The sequence below is a fragment of the Pteropus alecto genome, unplaced genomic scaffold (assembly GCF_000325575.1).
Source record: "Pteropus alecto unplaced genomic scaffold, ASM32557v1 scaffold24, whole genome shotgun sequence".
Taxonomy (NCBI): domain Eukaryota; kingdom Metazoa; phylum Chordata; class Mammalia; order Chiroptera; family Pteropodidae; genus Pteropus; species Pteropus alecto.
In genome coordinates this window covers 11,375,347-11,398,665 of record NW_006439192.1, presented here as the reverse complement: position 1 = coordinate 11,398,665, position 23,319 = coordinate 11,375,347, and the positions used below count along the sequence as shown (strand labels likewise).

At 34.5% G+C, this 23,319-nt stretch overlaps 1 protein-coding gene across 2 annotated transcripts; it reads left to right on the top strand.

Annotated features, from left to right (window-relative positions):
- The first annotated feature begins 1,739 nt into the window (after window positions 1–1,739).
- On the top strand, window positions 1,740–22,103 carry ERI1 (exoribonuclease 1). Of its 2 annotated transcripts, none has more exons than XM_006916346.3 (7): window positions 1,740–2,012; window positions 4,065–4,243; window positions 7,273–7,483; window positions 10,996–11,079; window positions 12,450–12,559; window positions 14,496–14,610; window positions 20,995–22,103. In XM_006916346.3, exons 1-7 carry the CDS (start codon window positions 1,905–1,907, stop codon window positions 21,235–21,237), a joined length of 1,050 nt encoding a protein of 349 aa, XP_006916408.1. In that variant the 5' UTR covers window positions 1,740–1,904; the 3' UTR covers window positions 21,238–22,103. The 2 variants fall into 2 exon arrangements, with proteins under 2 accessions (XP_006916408.1, XP_024905695.1); XM_025049927.1 differs by lacking the exon at window positions 1,740–2,012 and adding an exon at window positions 2,053–2,210.
- The last annotated feature ends 1,216 nt before the right edge of the window (window positions 22,104–23,319 follow it).

The window sequence follows — 23,319 nt, the reverse complement described above, 5'->3', positions numbered from 1 at the left end:
TTATTTTTCTTCTTCACAGTTGACAAGTCTGCTGGCTCTACTTCAGGATGTGGCGTTCCTGGGTTTGTTTGTCTGAAAAAGTCTGTCTCACGCTGCTGAGTATAGAATCCCAAGTTGATAGTTTTGTTTTTGCACTTTAAAGTTCTCATTTCATTTTCTTTTGGCTTGCATAGTTTCTAATGATAAGTCTATGAACTTTCTTACTATTGGTTCTCTGTATATAATGTACCTTTATTCCTGAGCTGCTTCAAAATTTTTCCTCTTTATCACCTTTTTCACTAGTGTGATTATGATTTGGCCTGGTGTAGTTTCCTTTTTATTTATCCTACTTGGGCTTCTTTGACCTTCTTGGACCTGTGGTTTATAGGTTTCATTAATTTTGGAAGATTTTTGTCCATTATTTCTTCATATATTTTTTCTTCACCCCCCATTCCCTTTCAGAGGCTACAATTTTATATTGTCTCATATGTCACTGAAGCTCTCTCGTATTTTCCAGTCTATTCCCTCTCTGTGTTTTAGATTTGGGATTGTTTCTATTGCTGTCTTCAAATTCATTATTTTTTTCCTGAAGTGCCTGATGTACCAATGATCCCATGCAGAGATTTTAAAATTTTAGATATTATATCTTTCATCTCTAGAAATTCTATTTGATTCTTCTTCTTAAAAAAAAAATAATGTTTATCTACTGTTATCTTCTCCTTTAAATTCTCGAGCATATAGAGTATATTTATAACAGATGTTCAAGGTCTTTATTTGTTAATGCCATCATTTTTGTACTTTCTGGATATGTTCCTATTGACTGTATGATATATTTTCCTATTCCTTGGCATGTCTGTTAGTTTTGACTGGATGCCTGACATGTTGAATTCAATGTTGTTGAGGGCTTGCCATTGTCTTCGAGAGAATTAGATATATTCAACAGTGTCTTCACTCTGGCTGAGGGGAATTCAAATGATTTCTCGTCCTATGTGAGCTCCGAGAATTGTTCCGCGTACTGTTCCCCAATAATTGGTCTTTCCTGGCCTTATGGACTTTCACATGACAGTCACTGATTTTTATTCAGCCTAAGATTCAAGGGCACTCCTATGCAGTTTTCTGAAGCGCCTTTTCCACGAATTCCACCTCATAAATTCCAACCAATTTGGTCTCCCCAAGTCCCCTAAATTTCAATCCCTGTCTTCTCAACTCAGTAAGACCTCTGTCTTCTCAGCGAGACTCTAGGTCTCTGTTTGAGTTCCCCTTTACTGCATCACAAACTGTTAATTGCTCTAGAAGGAAAGCCACGGTGACAAATGGTTCATCTTTTTTTCTTTCCTGTCACGTACAACAGTTCAGAACTACGGGTTGTCCAATGTCTGAAAACAGTTGTTTCTTACATTACGTTCAGTTTTTTACTAAGTCCAGGCCCATTTCTTCGTGTTCAGAAGAGGACGTCTTAATTATTACATAAATGTTGTTTGCTATCGTTAAAATTGACCTCTGTTTATGGTACTTGTGCTTTTTTGTTTTTTTCTCATGAAACGTTGATGGGATCATTTATTCTGATGGTATCCTTTAGTGACTAGATTCCAGATTCGGGTGTAACTTCAATAGGAACCCGCGCCGCCTCCACACAGCGTCGGCTGATCCCGTTTCTCCTGCGCGCGCTCCTCCCTCTCCCTCTTCCTCCCGCCCGCGACAACAGATGCGCTCGCGTTCCGCGCGCGCTGGCTCACTGCGCCTGCGCGGCGTGTAGACGCCACACGCTCCCGGAAGTGGGAGGTGTCCGCTCGATTTGTGTGGCAGCCGCCGCGGGAACACGAGCCGGTAATCTTTCCACGGAGAAAGGCGAAGCTTTCGGGCTTGGCGGAGTGAGAGTGAGCGAGCGTCGGCCTCCAGCAGCTGTCTTCTTACGTGATACCGGCATGGAGGATGAGTGGAGCAAACAGCCTGGCAGCGAGGCCGTGACTCCCGCGCGACAGGAATCGCCGCGGTCGGAGTCTGGGGAGGAGCCGCAGCATCCGCATCCCGAGGTAAGGAGTCTGTCTGCGCCCGGCTGTCAGCAGACGCCCGCGCGCCCCTTTCTTCTAGGGTGTTCCGGCGGAACCGCAGCCTGCGCGCTTTGGACCCCAGTCCTCACCGCTTCCCTTGTCTCCATCTCCTGGGGTCGTCATTGAGGCCCCTCTGGACCGAATCACCTTCTGGATGAGAGTAAACAGTCTAGAGGAGAAGTATGTGCACTTGTGGTGTTATAAGTTCTGAGTAGGGATTCCGATCTAAACATTCTGTGCACACTCTTGCTTTTGTCATTCTGCCTAGCCCTTTCGGTAATTGGTAAGCTATTAAAAAAAAAATCGCACTATATGTTCTGTGTATGTCACTTCTTAAAATCTTTAAGCTCATCTCCTCCAGCTTTAACAAAGGTGATTGTGCCTATAAGAGATTTGTCTCTGATTTTTGCCCGTTTACTACTATCTCATAGATAATATGGCTAATTTTCTTAATGATTTTGACGGTTCACTGGTAGCTCTTAGTTACAGTGGCAAAACTGTAAAAAAGTATGAGAGCTTATTCATTTTAGTTAATGAATATTTTAACTAGCGCTAGGGATTGTAAATAATCTAATACTAAAATCGGTTGTTTTCTGTTAACAGCAAACATGTTGAGCACCTCATAGAGTGGGTGCTCGCAAGAAACTTCCTAGCTACCGCTCCTTCCATTTATCTACAGCCAATTCTCCATGTAAAAGCCAGAATGATCTTTTAATAACACGAATCTGACTGGATTGCTACCCTCCTTAAGTCTTCAGTTTGCTACCTCGCAGGACCTGGGTCCTGCCTCCATAGCTCACTGCATCCCACACAGTTCTCCCTTTTGCTTCCAGTGCTGCTGGCTTCCTTGTGTTCTTTTTAAAAAGTGTTAAGCGTTTTCTGTTTCTTTTGCATGCTTCTTTTGCTCGGCATGCTCTTCCTCTGGGTTTTTGCATAGTTGTCTCATCTCCTTAAGATTCTACTTTCGAAGAGGCCTGTTTATGGTTATCCCTCCTTAATCTGTAATTAAAGTTCACATGGAACAGTGTGGTAAATTGTGACTAAGTTAACAAGGTGTACTATGGATTAATAGTAAGTACTCAGTAGTTTTGAAAATTCTGGACCATACCTAATATTTGTAACCTTGGATGTGGAAAATAATTAACTTATAAATGATCTTTGAAACTTAACATAATTAGTATTTTGGCAGTACTCGTAGAGTGATTTTTCTTTTAATGTACATTTTGATTTAAGAAAAGAGGAAAGGTTTATAATACAGTAACTGTAGTTATCCTGAATAACTGTTATATGTGTAACTTTTGAAAATTGTGTGTTTTGAAACTGCATACATTTCCTTCTTTGCCTTAGGTACTAGGACATTTTGAAATAGATTTCTAGTCCATTTTCTTTTTATGCTGGGCAACTTTCATTAACTTTTTGAAATGAAAACGTTGTCAGAAATTCACTGACTTATGCATGCATAATGTTGTAAAGATCGATTTAAAAAATTAATTCATTTGTAAATTTTAGAATATTGTCTATGAAAGATCTGTTAAATAGTCCGTGATGTTAGTAAGTAAAGTTACCATTTATTAATAACCATAGTGAATATGGTAGCCTGATGTACATAATCTCATTTAATTCTTATAATCTTGTCTAAATACTGTTTACCATTATGTTACCAAATGCCATTTGAGACAATTATTATTATGCTTATTTTATAGATAAGGAAACCGAAGATCAGAGGCTAATAAGTAGCTACCTAAGGTCATACTGCTAATAAATGGTCAGCTGGAGTTCTGTTCTGAGGTGGCTCTGACTCCCAACATCGGTGCCCTTTTTATTTAGCTTCATGGCCTGTAAGAAACCTCATGACTCAGAAGAGAGCAGAGTCAGTCATATTGGAAACACATATCTCTTTCCTATCCTGCCCTCTCTCCAGTAAGCTGCAGTGGGCACTTTTCATTGACTATGTAGCGCAAAGAGACCTCCCTCAGGAGTTTAATCTTTCAGATGATTGTACTAATTATGAACTATATGGTTTTTTTTTGGTAGAAAAAGCAACGATGTAGATTTGATGGCCAAGAAACAAAAGAATCTAAGTTCATTACCTCCAATTCAAGTGACTTCAGTGACCCAGTTTATAAAGAGATTGCTATTACGAATGGTTGCATTAATAGAATGAGTAAGGAAGAACTCAGAGCTAAACTTTCAGAATTCAAGCTTGAAACCAGGTAAATAAAAATAACTCTTTAAAATTATAATAGCAGTGCATGCTTATCCCAGAAAATCTTGAAAACACTGAAAAAGTTTTAAAAAAATCTAATCCTACCATAAAGAAACAACCATCATTAACAATTCAGATAACAACTGTAATTTACATTTTGTACATGAATTTTTGTGTGTACTCCGATTATTTGTCATTATTTTAGATGATAGAGCAGGGTTGTTGGGTCAAAGTGTATGAATAGTTTGACAATTTACCAGCAATGTATAAGAGTATCTATCTTATTATACCAAGTATGTTTTAATATTTTTTTAGTCGCTTATTTGGTTGCTGGATAATATTTTATTAATGAGATTGAATATTTTCCTTTATTATTTTCTTTTGTCCATTTGTGTTATTATTTTTGTAAGGTGGATTTCTTTGAAACCAAGTAATTTAGAAAAGTCATTCACCTATCAGGAATTATTCTTTTTTCTGTTTCCATTTCTAAAACTGCAAAATAATAGTATTTATTATGTTTAACAGTATATTAAATGAGAATTCAATACAGTTTGGTCAACTCAGAATGTGTGTCTTCAGTGAGATGTATACACACTTCAGTTTTAAATAATTTTTGCACAACAAATTATTTTGACTTAGGGTCTGGGGTAGGAATGACCTTTGGAATCCAGAAACACATGAAGATTTTTGACAGATGATAGAAATTCTAGGCATCAGGAAAAAAAAATTGACTACATACAATAGATGAAAACTGTTATTGTTTCTGGGTATCCCTGAATCCTTCTTGTATAAGAAGTATTCCTCTTCTTTGCTTTACAATAGAGCTTCACTACTTTTTAAAAGAGTACACACATACATTTTCTTTCTCCTAGATTGTCTACATCTTAATTTGTGAAGAAAATTTGTACCTCATTTCCCTTTGACTCTTTCTATTATAAAGATAGAACCCGTAGCCTACAGAAGGTTTTCTGAGCAAAATAGTGGTCATACATAGGTGTGAAGACCAGTTGCTTACTCACTTGCATGAGAACTAGCGATCCAGATGTAAGTTTATACATTTATTCAGCAAGCACCTACTGAATTCTAAGCACTACACTAAGCATTAAAGTTATAAAAGTAAAACAGATATATTCCCTACTTTGGAAAACTCGTGGTCTGTTGGGAAAACACAAATAATCACAATACAGAGTAACCAGTGCTACATTAGAGGTCTGGCCAGGTACACCATGAGAATACAGAAGAGAGTCTGTCTTAGGAATTTAATGGTGATATTTGATGTGCCAAACAGAAAAAGAAGGGAGGGAGGGCACTTCAGGCAAAAAACTGAAGACTCCTAATTTCTGCTTGTATGTTTTCTGCTACATGAGTTTTCTTTTTCTTCAGCTATCGTACAACTGAAGTTATAGATCATGAAAACATACCACATATTCAGGCAATGACTTGTAATATGTTTTATCTGCAGTATGCGATGTACCATGGGGAGTGGGAGCATCTGAAGATGATGCTGAAATGATAGGTCATAGCCAAGTTGTGAAGGAGCTCTGCTAAAGTCTGCATTTTACTTTGTAAGCAGAAGGGAGCCACTGAAGGTATTTGCAGCAAAAACAAAAAAAAAAAAAAAAATGGCATTAGTGCTTAGTTCTCAAGTAAGGTAAAGAGTGGAAGGAGGGTTGTGATAGAGGAGGCATTTGTCATAGTCTAAGAACCTAATGAGAGCCATACCAGAGAGAATTAAGGAGAACCAGCTTCGAATATTTTTCTGAGTTAGTGTTTGCAAAAATAGCTATGATTTGAATGTGGAGGGGCAAGAAAGATGTTAAAGATGCTATTACAGGCAATCCTTTAGTAAAATGTAGTTTCTCCAAAAAAGAAAGAAAGAAAAGAAATTAAGACAAAATAATTCATTATTCTCACATGACTCTGAGGTCACTCACAGTACCTTAATACGAAAGGAGATAAGGGGATTCCTTGCCCCATTTTGATAATTTGGAAAATCTCAGGCAAATAAATATATTAAGACATTTTGTCTTAAAACAACTAACTGGTTAATTATTAATATTTTCATGGATAGGATTCCTTTTAAGTGGTAGTTTAGAAAGGAAAACAAAAACGTAAAAAAAAATTTTTAATAGTCCCTAACAGATATTATGATCAAAATGCCTTGTCACTGCACGTTAATTACAACTTAGATCTTATTTTTACTTCTATTATGTATTTGCAAGCCATTATAGGACTGCACCAAGTAAGTCCTGAAGGATGTCTGAGCACGGGTTGTGGCTTTTAATTTTTTTAAGGAAATTCATACTATTTGAAGAAAGTAACCATTACCAGCCGTTGTTTCTATTTAGAACAACCAATTCCCCACTCCCCGTTTGTGGAACATGTATTTTAAAAATATCCGTAATACCGAAATCTAAATCATATTCTACCCGTGGTAAATTGAGAAATCTATAATTAAGAGTATTACAGTGTTCTTCTGAATACAGTTTATTCTAAGGTATCTTCTAAATTAGTTTCTCTAATTAAATAGCTAACAGACATTTGACTTTACTAGTCTCATAACATTTTAATCTTCATATGGACTTTTTAGTTGCCTGACCTATAAAAGCCAAAAGAGAGGAAAGAGCACAATATGTTCAATTTACCTGAATTTTCAGACGCTGAAATTTGTATTTGGCCAGTAGAATAATTCAGTATTAATTTCAGTTATTGTATCATGTATGTCATCTTAGTATATAAAGCAAGGTGGTGTATGCTGACAGGCTTGTGGTTTGAAGTACCAGTATATATTGGAGAAAATGCTCATATACTACAAAGATGAAAAGTTGCTTGTGAAGGAAAATATTTATGAGGCATTAAACATATTTTAATTCCTTGCTAAATTAGCTTTGAGTCTTGCTTTCTTTACATTTATTTTAGCTAACATTTGCTAAAAATGCTTTGCCTGTCAATGTTCAACCCGTGCAACCAGGTAAGAGTACAGATTCTTGACTGTGAAATTTACCTAAGAGTTAATTTTATTCTTATTTTCCTTAGAGGAGTAAAGGATGTTCTAAAGAAGAGGCTGAAAAACTATTATAAGAAGCAGAAGCTGATGTTGAAAGAGGGCAATTGTGCTGATAGTTACTATGACTACATTTGTATTATTGACTTTGAAGCCACTTGTGAAGAGGGTAACCCACCTGAGTTCGTACATGAAATAATTGAATTTCCTGTTGTTTTACTGAATACTAATACTTTGGAAATAGTAAGTGAATTGTCATAGTTTAATTTTATTTTTAGCAGCAACTATTCTGGGGTTGGCTAGTAAGGCAAAGGATCTCGTTTACTGTTTCAGCTAGAATTAGAATTCTAAGGTAGGCTTTTTGTTCTTGCCGTGTGCTTTATATCAGCTTGATTAATAGGAAAGCTATAATAAAATTATTTCAGCGTCTGCTTTTCTTCTTTTCCAGTAGCTAAAATAATAGTGTTTTTTCTCTGTTTGCTTAGAACACATATCTGGCTGGACATCAGAATATCCTAGGGTATAAACAAAAAATAGTGATGCCTGGCCCTTGTCCCAGAGATTCTGATTTAGTTGTTCTGTGCTCGGGCCCCTGACATCTGCATTTTTAAAGAGCTTCTCATTTGATTAGTAGTCAGGGTTGAGAACCACTGCTGTAGACAAATGTATGCTCTGATCTCTGAAAATGATCATTTACAGAAATTACCATCCAACTTAGAACTGGCCATCTTTCTGGTGAAAAGTTATGGGGGAAAGAACTCTCATAACCGTGGCTTCTAAGCCATATAATATGTATGCTTTGGATACTAGTTTTCATTGCATTATTAATTCAGAAAGTCAGCAAGAATTCTTTAAAATAGTACTGTTTGCCTTGTAAAATCTGAGCAAGGATGTATCATAACGTCTCATCTAGCCAAAAGTTACTTCTGTAGAATTGCCAGTTGCTACCAACACACTGGGAATAAGCATAAAAAGGCTTTATGCATTAAAATGCGTAAGTTTTTCTCAGTATTGTTCAGAGCCTCTTTTAGTTATAATCCTAATCAGCCTATTTATATAATTTCCTTGTCCAAAGCAAATTAAAGGCCAGTAAATAAAGAGGTAAAATGATAGCTCCGAAGGCAAATAATTTTGCATAACTCATTGGATTCCACCACTTCTCTCTTACTCAAGGACGTTACTCTAGCAATTCTCTCACATTTAGACATTAATGATTTATTGCTTTTATATTGTTCCCATAATATACAAACATTTATTTTTCATACCTTTGCTTGATCCCGTTTTCTTGCTAGGCACCCTATTTCTTTGTTCCTCTATGACAAATTTCTTTGAAAAAGTTATATATACTTGTTTCTGTTTCCTCCCATTCTCTCTTAGACCTGCATCACTGTAGGTTTATTATATATTCAGTCCCATCACTCCACTAAAATCAGTCATCTTTGACCTTTACCTAAATCTGGAAAGAATCGACCTCTCTTTCCTTGAAACACTTTCTTCGAGTGACATCTCATTCTCTTGATTTTTCTCCAGCCTCACCAGTTTCCCCTTCACAACTTCCTTTGCTGGTTCCTCCTTTTCGTCCCAACTTCTTAATATCTGATGCCCCAGGTTCAATCCCAGGTCTCATCTCCATTTAGCTCCTCTCCCTTAATGATCTTATCTGTCATCTATTTCCATAACTTTTAGAAACTGTGTGCTGATGACTTTCAAATAAATATCTCCAACCTGGACCTCTGTTCCAAATTCATACTGCTTACTTAACATCTCTTCTTGGACATCTAAACAGACACCTCAACACATCCCAAGTTGAATTTACTGTGAATTACTTGTTCTAAGCCTTCCATAGCTTGAGTGATAGCAACTCTTTCTAATTGCTCAGTTCATCCTTGACACTTCTGTTTCACACATCCAAACCAACAGTGACTCTTGTTTACTCTGCCTTCAAAATATATGCAGAACCCAGCCACTTCACTTCACTGCTGTGAGCATTTCTTGTCTGGATTTACGGCATTTACAAGCCAGCTGGTTTCTTTGTTTATGTCCTTGTTCCCTACAGCCAATTCTCAACATAGTGGTCAGAGTGATCCTTATAAAATATAAGTCCAATCATTTCACTCCTGCTCAAAACCCTTCAATGGCTCCTCATTTAACTTAGAGTAAAAGTCATATTCCTTATATGATCTGACCTCTTGTTACCTCGGATTGTGCCATATTGACCTGCTTGCTGTTTGTCATAAATGCCAGACATACTCCACCTCATCACTTCCCAGGGCTTCCTCCAAAGGTCTTATTGCTAATTCCCTCCCTCCCTCCTATCTTCCCTCCCTCCCTCTCTCCTTCCTCCCATCCTCCCTTTCTTCCTTCCAGTCCTTTAACTCTTACCTTCTAAATAAAGCCTAACTGGTTACCTGTTTAATAATGTAGCTTAAACACCCCGATCTCTTTTGCCTATTCTATTTGCTAATAACCTTCATCGCTCTTTAACTTACTATGTAATTTAATTAATTACTAAATATTTGGTTAGTGGAAGCATAGTTCTCTTTAGCACCATCTGTTAAAAGTATTAAATAGTGAATAAAATTTTATCAATATTAGTATCTCCTGCTCGTAATGGTAAGGGAAGTTGCAGCATATTTTTGAAAGGTTTTCATTTAAAATGATAGAACAAAATATTGGTACTAAGAAGAATAGAGACTTCATTTATGAAATTCAATTAAATAGAATTTTTTTTTCTTTTACAATATTTGGTAAGTAAAAAGCATCTAACTTTTAAAGTTCAAATGTTCTTTGCTGTTCTTTTGCTTTTTTACACTTGTTAGTAACTAATTCATCTGGTTAATATACTAGTGTATAAAAAATTATTCTTAAGAAATATAAAGAATTATTTTGTATTTATTTTTATTTCTTAATTTTTAAATCTTTTACCTCGAATAATATTCTTTGTCTTTTCTCCATTTCTACCTAATATTAACAGTTGCTGCCTGTAAATCTTTAGGCTGTGAAATTGTCCCTAATTGTTAATAAATGACTTAGTGTGATCTGGTTTCAGTAGGCAGTATTGGGCTAGAGGAAAAAGCACTTAGATATCTGATCCTGATGATAACAGTACTGGCCTGAGTTCACAGAGTTATTGTGAGCATAAAGCAAACCCGAAAGCTTGAAGAGGTTAAAAATTGCTAAAAAAAAATGTGTGTATATATATGTGTTTGTGTATGTATATACATAGTATTATTGCTCTTTAAACTATATATCATATAGTCAAGTTTTGACTATTCAGAATTCAGTTTGGTGGAATCTTAATGTAATAAGAACTATTGAGGAGTAAATGAGAGCAGTAATCAAGCTAATTTATTATAACCGAAGACTGGCATTTCTTCAAAAGAATTATTATTTGGAAAGCATTTAGAATCAAAGTAAAGGTTGCATTAATAGGCTTTATGGTTTCAAAATATTATAAACAAAATTATCAACATTTTGCTGCTCAGGAAAATGTTTATTTGAACTTTGGTTCGAAGGCTTGCTTTTAGATACTTGCTTTATCTTAAATTTTTTTAAACTGTGAAATATAATTTTTAATTAAAAAATTAGAGTCCTTTGGGAGTAGGGAATTATATTTAAATTGTTAAAAATCTAGAAAGGTCTATGCCATGAGCATCTATAAAATTACAACTTCATGTGGCTGAATTTGTCATGTATCATGTGTCATAGATCTTAAGTCACAGAAAATACTTTAACTTATTGTCCTTCTCTTGTAGGAAGATACGTTTCAGCAGTATGTGAGACCAGAGGTGAACACACAACTTTCTGATTTCTGCATCAATCTAACTGGAATTACTCAGGTTATGATTCTATGTTCCTTTTTCGCGAGTTCGAAAGAAGTTTTAAAATTAGGGATTTATTTCATAGTTTTAAAAAATTATTGTGGTAAATGATTTAAATTAATGTGATACTTCCCTTGCTTGATAAAGATCTTTCGTACTGTAATGTTTAAGGAATAGAAAAGCAAATTTTACATCTGGTAAAATTTTTCTCAGTTTTTCCTTCCAAGGAGTCATAATGATGAATCTAAAGGTTCGTTTGTTTGGCACACTAGTAAAATTAACTGTTACCATACTGAACTTGGAGCTAAAGTTTTAAAAATGTATCTGTTTACAACCTTACTTTATATATAATATAGCTTGAATTTTTTAGGTCTCTGATTTTGGGGTGTATTCCGATGTGGCAGACCCTTTGTTCCTTTATTTAGTTCCTTTGTTTATTCATTTATTCATTCATTTACTCAACAAATATGTGAGTGCCTACTATAGGATTTGCCAAGGTATTAGGATACAAAGATGGTCAAGTCAGTCTCTTAGCTCAGTTAACAAATCTATACTCAGGAGGACACAGAGAATAAACCAGTGGTCGCAATGTGGTTAGGAAGACTGACAAGTCAGTTAGTGTTTCATCAGGGTACTATAGATGTCTATAAAAAGGGCTTCCTATGACAGAGGGAATGGCAGGTTGTCCTGGGAAAACATTCCTCAAGTTGGTGAACTTGGGCCAAGTCACAGTAGGTATATAGGTAGAAAAGAATGACTGGGCATTTCAGGTGTGAATGGCAGAACTTAAGTAGTTCGGGGTGGTTCAAATACATATGAGCTAGTAAGAAAATGGTTACAAATAAAGCTAAAGTGGTAGGCCAAGGCAAGCCAGATCATGAAGAGTCTTGTATATCTTTTTATTCTGAAATCCTTGGGAATATTTGGAGGATTTTAAGTATGAAAGTGGTGTGATGGATTAGATTTTTATTTTAGGAAGATGAGTCTAGCAGTGGTATGTAGTGTGTGGTAGAGAGATGTGAACTTTGAGGTAAGGAGAAGGCTGTGGTTTTCAGCGAGAAGAGATTTCCCTTTTCTCTACTCTGCAGATTCTTGAGCCACTGAGTTGAGGCCTAAACAAAGAGAACCACTGGGGTTAATCTTAAATCTTAATTTTAGGAAGATTATGTTTTTCACTTGAAAATACTTGGCTATAATCAGTTTTTAATTGTTTTAAAAAATGAAATGTTTGGTGAATCTCAGCCAAGGAAATCATGAAGACATTAAATCATCATAAATAAGACTTTCTCTTATTGTTCCTTATCCTCTAATGTTTGGATCTAGGTATTTTGTAGGAGAAATACAAGTTACTGCTCTGATTTTTATATATTTTACTTTTACATCCTCAGGATCAGGTAGACAGAGCTGATACCTTCCCTCAGGTACTGAAAAAAGTAATTGACTGGATGAAATTAAAGGAATTAGGAACAAAGTATAAATATTGCATATTAACAGATGGGTAAGTACTTAGGAAAATTGTTACCTTTTTAATCTACTTTTTAAGATTAAGTTTGTCCATCTTCATTTAACTTTTAGAATAACTGCAAGAAATTTACTAAAAGAGGCAGTATTTTTCCTTTCTTATTCTTGTTCCTAGTTAAATTTGAATCCTAGAGATCAAAGAGAGGAGGCAAAGCAATGATAACTGTCTAATCCAGGACTGGAAAACTAGAGAAAGATAAATATTGATATGTAAAACTAAAATGCCTCTACTAAAACTCTGTTTTTATCAGGACACTTCCTTGTTCAGAAAAGGTCAAACTCTTCAGTCTGGCTTTTAAGATTCTCTCATCTAATCTCACCTTACCTGTATAGCCTGATTCACCTGCCATTATTCTTTTTTACTTTGGTCAGGCTGGCCCATGGATCACATGATTTATCCTTTCTCTTTGTGCTTATTCATGTGTTTCTTTCCACTGGAAGGCTCTCTTCCTTGACCACTTCTTTATGATTATTCAAAGCCCACCTCATGTTTTACTCCAGACACTACAATTCACACTGATCTTTCTTTTCCTTGAAGTCTTATAGCCTCTGTGATATGTACTATTCCTGTTGGCATCTGGCTAAATATTCTGATATCTAAACTTTATCTACGTAAGACTTATGTTTGCAAAGAGCTTAAAAATTTTTCAGAGCAAGGATTTTTGCTGCTTGGTAGTCTTCTATAATGCTTACTATAGTGCTGAGTTCAAAATGTATGCTCGAAAAGCATTTGTGAAATGAAAAAAGTAAGTAGGAAAATGAGAAAGATGAAAACAAGGATTGTAGGCATTGTACAAGGCAGCTCTGCTCCCATAACACTATTAAGTTTGAAGAAGAAAGTTCTAATCAACTTCTGTTTCAAACTATGAACAGATTGTACACTAAGGCTATGATATCACCTACATAGAGGGTTTAGAGACCCTCACATACAACGGGAAAAGAGCATTGAATTTAATCACATCATAATTGTGTTTAAAAATAGAAGTTTGGGAACATGTTGATGGACCTCTTTAAAAATCTCTTCTTGATTTCAAACACAAATGAGCAGTGTTGTTTCTTTCCTAACACAGTATGTGTGATTCTGCAAAAACCCCACATTCTGGGATAGACCATTCAAAATTTGTATAATTTTGTAACCAGAGCACTACTAACAAAAACAATAATCGATACCTTCAGAAATAATTTGAACAGCCCAGGCAAGCAACTCAGGGTAGATGGCTGTTGCCTCAGATGATATTACAAATGCACAGAAGTAGTAAGATCCTGGGGACAGGCACTTGTTTTTACTTTTCTTAAAATACACTTGAAAGTACTCCTCTTGCCAGTACAGCAGCTGAGTTGAGAGTTTTTTCTTCTGTGGTGAAGGTTATAAGTTCAACCGCCATTATTCTGGCTCCTTTTGCCTAGGAAATCCCATGTATGAACCAACACAATTTCCACATTATACAGTCAATATTCTCAACTACATAGGTCGATTAGTGTTGTAGAAACAAATAGTATTCTTACTACTTGATACCAACTCCTTTTGTCTCTTTCAAGTATTTTTTTAATTTGTTTTTGTTTTATTTCAAAATACACACTCAAATTTTAGAATTATGAAAAAATACAAGATAGAGATCTGCCCAGATAATCAGAATCATAAAAACGATCAATATGAACCTATAAGAATTAGTTTGTGAAAAATATTTTATATACCTGACTTTTTTTGTTCGTTTTTTAAAGTTTATTTTTGAATTAGTATTTTGGAGGAAGAGAGGTTAAGTGTTTAAGCTTGATGGTATGTGTAAGTATGAAAAAGAAAGATGACGTGTAAATAAAAAAATTAGAATGGCTTAAAATACTCTTTTGTAAGAATATTATAGCATTTATTTTATCCACTTTATCCATTTTTCTTCCTGTTTTTGTTTTATAAGTTCATGGGATATGAGTAAGTTCCTGAACATTCAGTGTCAGCTAAGCAGGCTCAAATATCCTCCTTTTGCTAAAAAATGGATCAATATTCGAAAGTCGTATGGAAACTTTTACAAGGTAAAATTTCTATATTTTAATGATTATACTTTTATATTCTTGATGATAAATTATTATATTTTGCATGTATAGGTTGTGATTTATAAGGTGCTTTTCACAGAAAAAGGTCATATAATTAGTTGTTACTTTTCAGTTTCCAAATTAGTTGTGTTCATATGAGTTTAGAATGATAAGCTGTTTTTCTCATTCATCCTGTTTCTTATGTAGATAAACATAGTCTTCAATAACAGATTTAAAACTGTAGGGGAATACTTTGTGGAACTATTGGTCCCCTACTTCATTTTAATTTTATCAAAGTTAATACGTTTGTATAGTGTAAATTTTGAAAATAACATTGCAAAGTTTACAACAAATGGCAGTCTTCCACCATGACCCTCACCCGTACTGGTTCCTGTTCTCCTGAGGTACTTCTAACTTTATAAAGCTATTTCCTCTAATATTAACCTTAATAGTTCTAAATTATGTTTATGCTTGGATTTTAGTTTGAGATATCTATTAAATTCTTGGAACAGAAGATGAAGATTTAGCTCAATTACAAAGCCACCATTCCTGCATGTCCTTCCCCTCCCTGTGTTTTTCTAGTATAGTTACGTTACTTTTATAATCAAATTATATCCATTTTTACATTCCTATGGCAATGGAAAGTATTCACAACTTTTCCCCAGATTTAATGATTGACTTCTTTAGTTGTTTTCTTATTCTCTTCCTTTCCATTCAAACTGTAAAATCACTTCTCTGTATCTGTACTCAAAACATTTAGGTAATCTGACAGTTTTTCTTGTTTCCTTTGCGGACTACCTTCTTGGAGACTTTAATTTTGTTCTAACCTGAACTAGTTTTTCAGGTTTCTTCTACAGTCCATCTAGGAGATTTCCTTTGCTTCTCTATCATGTCTTAGATCTTGTGTCATTTTCTTTCTCCCTTTACAACTTCATTTTGGTGAAACACATTCTAAAGAAGATTCATGAGAAAAACTGTTTTTCTTTAAAAATGTTTGCATTGTGTGTGTGTGTGTGTATGGTTTTAATAGTTCTTAAAACTGAGAACTACACATACAAAAAAGTAGAGTTCGACAGATTGTTTTAAAGTGAAATCCCTTATAACTTCCACTCACTCAACCCCCTCCCTTCTTCTCAGAGCTCCCATAATCCATACTTTTCATGAGAATCATTTTCTTGTTTTTTTCTCAAAGCTTTAATATTTATGTTTATATTTACACCATATAGTTAGATTTTGCCTGGTTTTGAACATGATATAATTAGCATTGTACCAGCTGTTTTATTTTGCTTTTTTTCTCAGCATTATATTTGAGATTTATCCATGTCGTGTATGTAGCTGTAGTTCATTTATTTAATTGCTGTGTAGAATTCCATAGTGTGAATGTACCAGTTTGCTTATCTGGTCTACCCTGGCAGGCTATTTGGGTGCTTTTCAGTTTGAGGCTTATGTGAATAGTAGTGCTATAAATATTCTTGTGCATGTCTTCTGGTGCCTTTGTGTACTCATTTCTCCAGGGCGTAAACCTAGGAGTGGAATTGCTGGCCTACAGAATATGTTGTGCAACACTGGCATTAGCAGATAATACAAAAAGAGTTTTCCAAAGGAGTCGTATCAGTTTGCACTCTCTCCAGAAGAATGTATGAATTGACAGTTGCTCCATGTTTTTGCCAACATCTGGTATTACCAAACATTTAAAATGTCTAAAGCTGTTGAATGTGTGATAGTATCTTACTGAAGTTCTAGTTTTCATTTCCCTAATTACTCATGAGGTTGAGCTCCTTTTCCTAATTATTAGCTATTTGGATTTCTTTTGTGAAGTCCTTGTTTAAATCTTCTACCCGTTTTTTAAAAATCAGGCAGTCTTTCCTGTTGTAGTTGGTTTTTATCTTTATTTTAAATACTGGTCCTTTGATTATTTTGGTAAATATTTTTTCCTTTTTTATGGATTTACCTTTTTACTCATTTTGTGATTTCTTAAACATGTTATGAGAAATGCTTTAAAAAAAAATACATGAAAAAAGTTACAAGCATATACAGAGGTAGAGACGGTACAATGAACCGTCGTTGCCCGCTTTCCACAGCTAAACTCATGACCAGCCTTGTTTCAGCGTGTTCTTTTAAAGCACATTTCAAACATTTCATTTCATCTGTAAACATCTCATTATATAACTGCAAAAGATAAGGACTCTAAGAAAACATAACTACCATACCATTATCACACTAAAAAAATTAATAATAGTTCCTTAACGTCACCAAATCATCATAAATGTCATAAATATTTTGTTTTACTTTTTGTGTGTTATATTGGGATCAGAATAAGGACCACACATTTGCAATTGGTTGACATGTCTCAAGTTTTTAATCTGTAAGTTCCTTTTCCATCTTTTTTCCTCTAGCAGTTGATTATTTTTTTTAAAAAAAACTGGGCAATTTGTTATGTAGTTTTCCATAGTCCAGATTTTGCTTGTTATAGCCTGTACTATAGTTTCAAATGTACCTCTGTTCTCTGTATTTCATGTAAATTTGTAGGGGCTTGATCATCTTCAAGGTTCTGTGATTTTTGCTACAACTCTCAGGTGGTAATGAATTCTTACATTAGGGTGTCATTTTCCAACCTTTAACTTAAAGGAATAATTTATTCTAAGGATAATAATTAATAAAATCATAAAATAATTTTCAAGTCTGCATAAAAATATCTACAGCTCATAGTACATTAGAGTGATCAAAGTTGCAGATGCAGTAACTCAATAAAGTTGCCAGTGCTCTTTTGAGTAGAGAACATTTTTCTATAAATCTGTTTATGTTGACCATTTTCTTAGGCTGCTCTTTTCTGTGTGGTTTTCCCCTCTTTATAATAGATATCAACTATCATGCCAGTTAGTATAGGTTGAGGAAACTTAGGTTTTTCCTTTTAAAACATTTTTTCCTCCTTTTTTGGGTTGTTTTTTATTTTTTGTCTTATCCAAGTAGGCTTAAAAGTCTTATTAGAAATTTCTGCTATAAATGATGCTAGCAAGGTAAGGTCTTTGGTATTTGGTATGTATAAAGTATTTTCTCCTTTTTAAAACTAAAAATGACTTTTTAACTTACCTTTCTTGGGAATGGAGGGTAGTGATGGGTAATTAAAATGGAAATTAATCATTTTTTCCTTTTCATAAATTTTAAAAACTTATAAGGCAAACATAATACATTTTTGTTAAATAACTAGCTTAAACTTAAAATGGACTTTAATTTTTTATGAGTAGGCTGAAACACTGAATAAAAATACAGCCTAAAACACAATTTTAAACAAGATTTTAGAAAATAAAGTTTTTCTTTCTGTGTGACCAGTCAGACTTAATGTAGGTTTAGCATACACAAAATTATACAAATGTGCTAATTTCTTGTATAGTTATGTATATATGTGCATTAAAATGCTTTTGATGTAAAATAATGAAATATACCTCTTCAAGTGAAACCTGTGTTTGTTTTTGTTCTTTTTGTTTTTTCCTATACAAATACTCAATTTGGGGAGGAATTTGAGATAAGTTAACGTGGACTTCATTTTCCACTGAAATTAGACAGCTTCTGCCCTTGCTCTTCATATTGGTAAACAAGGAAAGGCTTGGTTACACGCATAAAAAGTTGAAAACAGTAGTGAAATGTTCATTACTTTCCTGTGAATAGCGCACCCTCTTCTTTTGCGAAATCCACCTTTCTAGAGGCAGATCAGTAAATCTCCTCCAGTTTGTGATTGGACTGTACTTTACAAAGCTCTTTTCTCAAAGTCAAATTCTCACACTGAGCAAAAGGTTCAGAGAAAGGGCCTTACCTAGTCATATTCTGGTTTGTTGAAAAGGAGGAAAAATAGTCTAATTTTCCAGTTTTTCCAGATGGCTTTCAGTAAGTTTTGAGACTTGCTAATAGCTTTCTTTCCTCATTATCAAGCCCAAGAAAGTAAACGAACGTGTAAGATTTCCTTTTGCAATATGATTTTCCCAAAGACTCATTTTCCTTTGATGATCCAGCAGTCTTGTCACTTGAAGTGAGATGTTTTCTCCAGGGTCTTACAAGCAGTGTTCACTTGGTTTATGAGATGAAAATGTCTACTGAGCAGGCTAGTGTTTGCAGCTTTTTCAAACCACTCAGTAAAATCTGGCCTACTGTTTGCCTGCCATTCACCTTTCATGTCAGACACCTTGCCGAGACCTTTTTCTTGCTAAGTCAGAGGAAGCATGAGGTTTATGTGTTCTTTACTCAGGTTTTCATACAGTTTAAAAATTTTAAACATTGATTGAAATAACTGGCCCCTGTTTAATAAGAGTTAACCATTTTTCTAGCACTATTCAGAACTTTTCATTTTATCTCTGCGATTTATCATGGCAAAATATATATAACATGAAATTTATCCTTTTAACTTTTTAAGGGTGCAGTTCAGTGTCATCAAGTACATTGATATTATCATGCAGCTGTCACCCCCATTGGTATCCAGAATCTCCAGAACAACTTCATCTTCCAAAACTGAAACTCCATACCCATTAAACAATAACTCCCTGTTTCTCCTTACTCCATCCCCCGGCCACCACCATTCTACTTTCTGTCTCTATACTTTGTACTACTCTAGGTACCTCATGTAAGTGGAGTTATACAGTATTTGTCCTTTTGCGAGTGGCTTATTTTACTTCACATAATATCTGCAAGGTTCACACAGGTAGCATATGTCAGAATTTCCTTCATAAGGCTAAGTAATACTCCATTTTATGTATATACCACATTTTGTTTATCCATTCATCTGTTGATGGACATTTGGGTTGCTTCTTCCTTTTGGCTGTTGTGAATAATGCTTCAGTGAACATGGGTTTTCTATTTCGAATAGAAGTGGTGAATGTGGGCATCCTTGTCCTGTTCCTGATCTTAGAGGAAAAGTTTTTAGGCTTTTCATTGTTGAATATGATGTTCACTGTCGGTTTTTCCTATATAGCCTTTATTATTTTGAGTTGCTTCCTCTATTCCTAGTTTGTTGAGTGTTTTTTCAAGGGTGTTCAGTTTTGTCCAGTGCTTTCTCTGCCTCAATTGAGATGATCGTGTGTTTTTTCCCTTCCTGATAGTAATGTTGTATGTTACTTTGATTGTTTTTTATATATTGAACTACTTTTGCTTTCCAGGAATAAAACCCACTTTGTCATGGTGTATAAATCATTTAATATGCTGCTAAATTCGGCTTGCTGGTATTGTTGAGGATTTTTGCATCAGTATTCATAAAAGATATTGGTCTGTAGTTTTCTTGTAGTGTCTGTCTGGCTTTGGTATCAGGGTAATGATGACATTGAATGAGTTAGGAAGTGTGCCCTCCTCTTCAATTTTTGCAAAAGTTAGAAAAGGATTGATGTCAGTTCTTTAACTGTTTTACAGAATTCACTAGTGAAGACAACTGGTCCTGGGCTTTTCTTTGTTGAGATGTTTTGATTACTGATTCAGCATCCTTACTTACAGTAGATTTGCTTAGATTTTATGTTTTCTTCATGATTCAGTCTCAGTTGCGTGCTTCTAGAGATAATCTATTTCACCCAAGTTATTCAGTGTGTTGGGAAAATTATTTTTAGGGCAAATTTTTTAGATGCTATTTAGTGGAAGGTCCGAAATACATTGAGGTATTACAGCTTAGGATAATGATTGATGTTTATCATGGCACTTTTATAACATTTGTTCTGTGATTTCTCCCAGTGATCCAATGAGTTAACAATACAACTCTCATTGTACAGATGAAGAAGCTGAGGCTTTAAGATGTGTAGGTGACATAGCTATACAAACTATAGAATGTAAAACTTAATAAATCTTCTTCCCAATAAGGACAGAACAGTAGTTCTCAAAAGTGGAGGAGCACATTGAAATCTGGGGAGTGCATGAGGTTTTTATGTTTATCAAAATGGAGCAGATATTTAAATCAGTTGAAAAATACCACATGACATATCTTTCATTCTTGATTTTCATTATCGTAGTCATGTAGAAAGGCTAAATTTTTTTTTTTTTTTTTTTGGAGTATCTAAGGAGTCAGTCAAATAAAATGATACATTACAGAAAAATGCCATGCAAAAAAGAATTAGTTTGGATTAAAATGGTAGCACTTCAATTTAAATGCCCGGAACAGCACATTTCATAAATGATTTGTTAAATTACAGAAGTGCAAACTTTTTAGATGTTTTGAGGATTCCATCTGTTGATATATATTTTTATCTAAGATCTAAAGCTCTGAAGATTTGAGCTATTTATTTGTTTCAGTTGACCAGGAGTATTTGCCCTTTGCCTAACTTTATTCAACTGTTACTGTTAATTTTCAGTTTCTTATTTTTCTACTTCACAGTGATTTCTAGAATACTAAAGAATTATTTACTGTTTATCTTACAGGTTCCTAGAAGCCAAACCAAACTGACAATAATGCTTGAAAAATTAGGAATGGGTTATGATGGGCGGCCTCACAGTGGACTTGATGACTCTAAGAACATTGCCCGAATAGCAGTTCGAATGCTTCAGGATGGATGTGAACTCCGGATTAATGAAAAAATGCATGCAGGACAGCTAATGAGTGTGTCCTCCTCTTTACCAATAGAGGGCGCTCCACCTCCACAAATGCCGCATTCTAGAAAATAACAGCATTTTTGCCCTTTTGCCCAGGGATCATTCACTCTAACTGGAGTTGCTACAGAGAGGGAGCAGATGAATACTTATTAAATTAGTCTTGCAGTGCAAAATTTAAGCACCATAAACATTTAAAATCTTATTACAGGTATAGATACATATGTATGAACAGATTCTGTGGGAAGGGCATATTGAATTATTTGTCACCAGCACTTTTGATATGAGCAGTATTTGTTACACAGTAACAGTTCCTGCCTAGAACTGAATTTTATAATTTAAGGTGTCCAAGATGTATTCCTTTTGGTTTTAAATGCAAAGGTTTATTGGCTCTCCTTTTGAATGTCATCTTATTGATGTTACAATATATGATCTATTTCTACATTAATATGATTCGATCAAGTCATTTCTTAAAATGCAGAAAGATTGGAAGGTAGATCTTATCTAGCCTTTGGGTTTTAAGAATATTATAGTCCTTTTGATTTTTGAAGTTTATATGTGAAATTCAACTGTATGTGGTAAATTCCATAAAGTACTTGGTACACATATCTGCCTGTGTTTTTTTTTCAATTTATAATTGGAAAACATGATAGAGTATAGGATCTGATTAAAAAATTTAGTTGCTAATGAGATTAAATCAGAAGAAATTGCCATTTAAAAGAACATAAGGGCTGTAGCTCAAACTTTATAATACATAGATCAATTAGTGGAGTTTTTGACTTGGCTTTTTGGTTCCCCTCCTCCTTGTGACATATCTGCCCTAATTCTTTGAGAGACCATGCTTTGAAGTAGACTTAAAAATAAGGGTCACCACTTAATTTCTCATTTGTATTTAACATTATTAGTAAGGTTAATAAAGTCAAATAATACTTTCTACCATATCTTATGTTTTTATTATTAAAAACTGATTTTATATAGTGAGTGGCTCTATGTGGGTTGAGAAAGTAAAACTTTAAAAGCTAAAAATACATTTTAGAGTTGAATTTCCCCTTAATGGCTTTCATGGGACAATTTCATTGACATTCTTTTATATTTTAATAATTGTGGTGCTACTTTATTTAGATGATTTATATATTATAATAAAATGAATTTATAAAGATTTTCCAACCCTGATACATAGGAGAAAAGTAGGTATTTTTCTTGGTATGAGAATACACAATGCTGTAGGTTTCTTATTTGAAAAATGAATTTATGTTCTTGGGCAGTAGTTGTGGAATCAGCATAATAAGTGGATAACAGAAGGCACTAGGGTGCGATGCCCTTAGACAAACATATTGATTATATATAGAAAAAGAAGGAAATAGATATTTTAGGTTTATACAGTAAATTCTTGAGTTGAAATGGATTTATACTGAGATTTTTGTGAATCTCAAATAGCACCATATAATATAAAGTATTACTGAAAGTTTTAAAAGCATTTCCTTCAGATCCTTAGTCACTGTGCCAGGGCATAGGAGTAGGGAATAGCAAATCACTATTGAAATGTGAATGCCAGGAGGTCCACTAGGCATACTCCTTAGGTGATGTTTTCCATGTAGCCATGTTACCATAAAATTCAAATTTATGCCTTAGCAAAACTAATGATTTCTCACCAGCTTCCAGAGTTTCTCATCAGTAACTAAAATTGCAAATGGGAAATCCGAGAATGGCAAATTGCCCTTCTCTTTTATCTATCTATCTATTTATTGTTTTTAAGTCAAGGCGCTATCTATCTATCTATCTATCTATCTATTTATTGTTTTTAAGTCAAGGTGCTAATTTCTTTGCCTGTTTTTCTTTTTGCCAAGTATCCAAGCACCAACAAGCCCATTTTGTATTTCTTATTAAGACCTTCAACAGAAAAGGAAGGAAGGAAGGGAGGGAGGGACGGAAGGAGGAGGAAGGAAGGAAGGAAGGAAGGAAAGCTAGCTCTCGATAACCTTTGACACAACCAAATACTTTATCTGGTGATACTTTACTGCCCTAACTCATTTTTTTAGACTTTAGAATTAACAAATATAATTGTATATATTTAAAGTGTAAACATGATTTGATGTCCATTGTAAAATGATTACCAAGGTCAAGATACTTAACACACATATCACCTCATAGTTAACT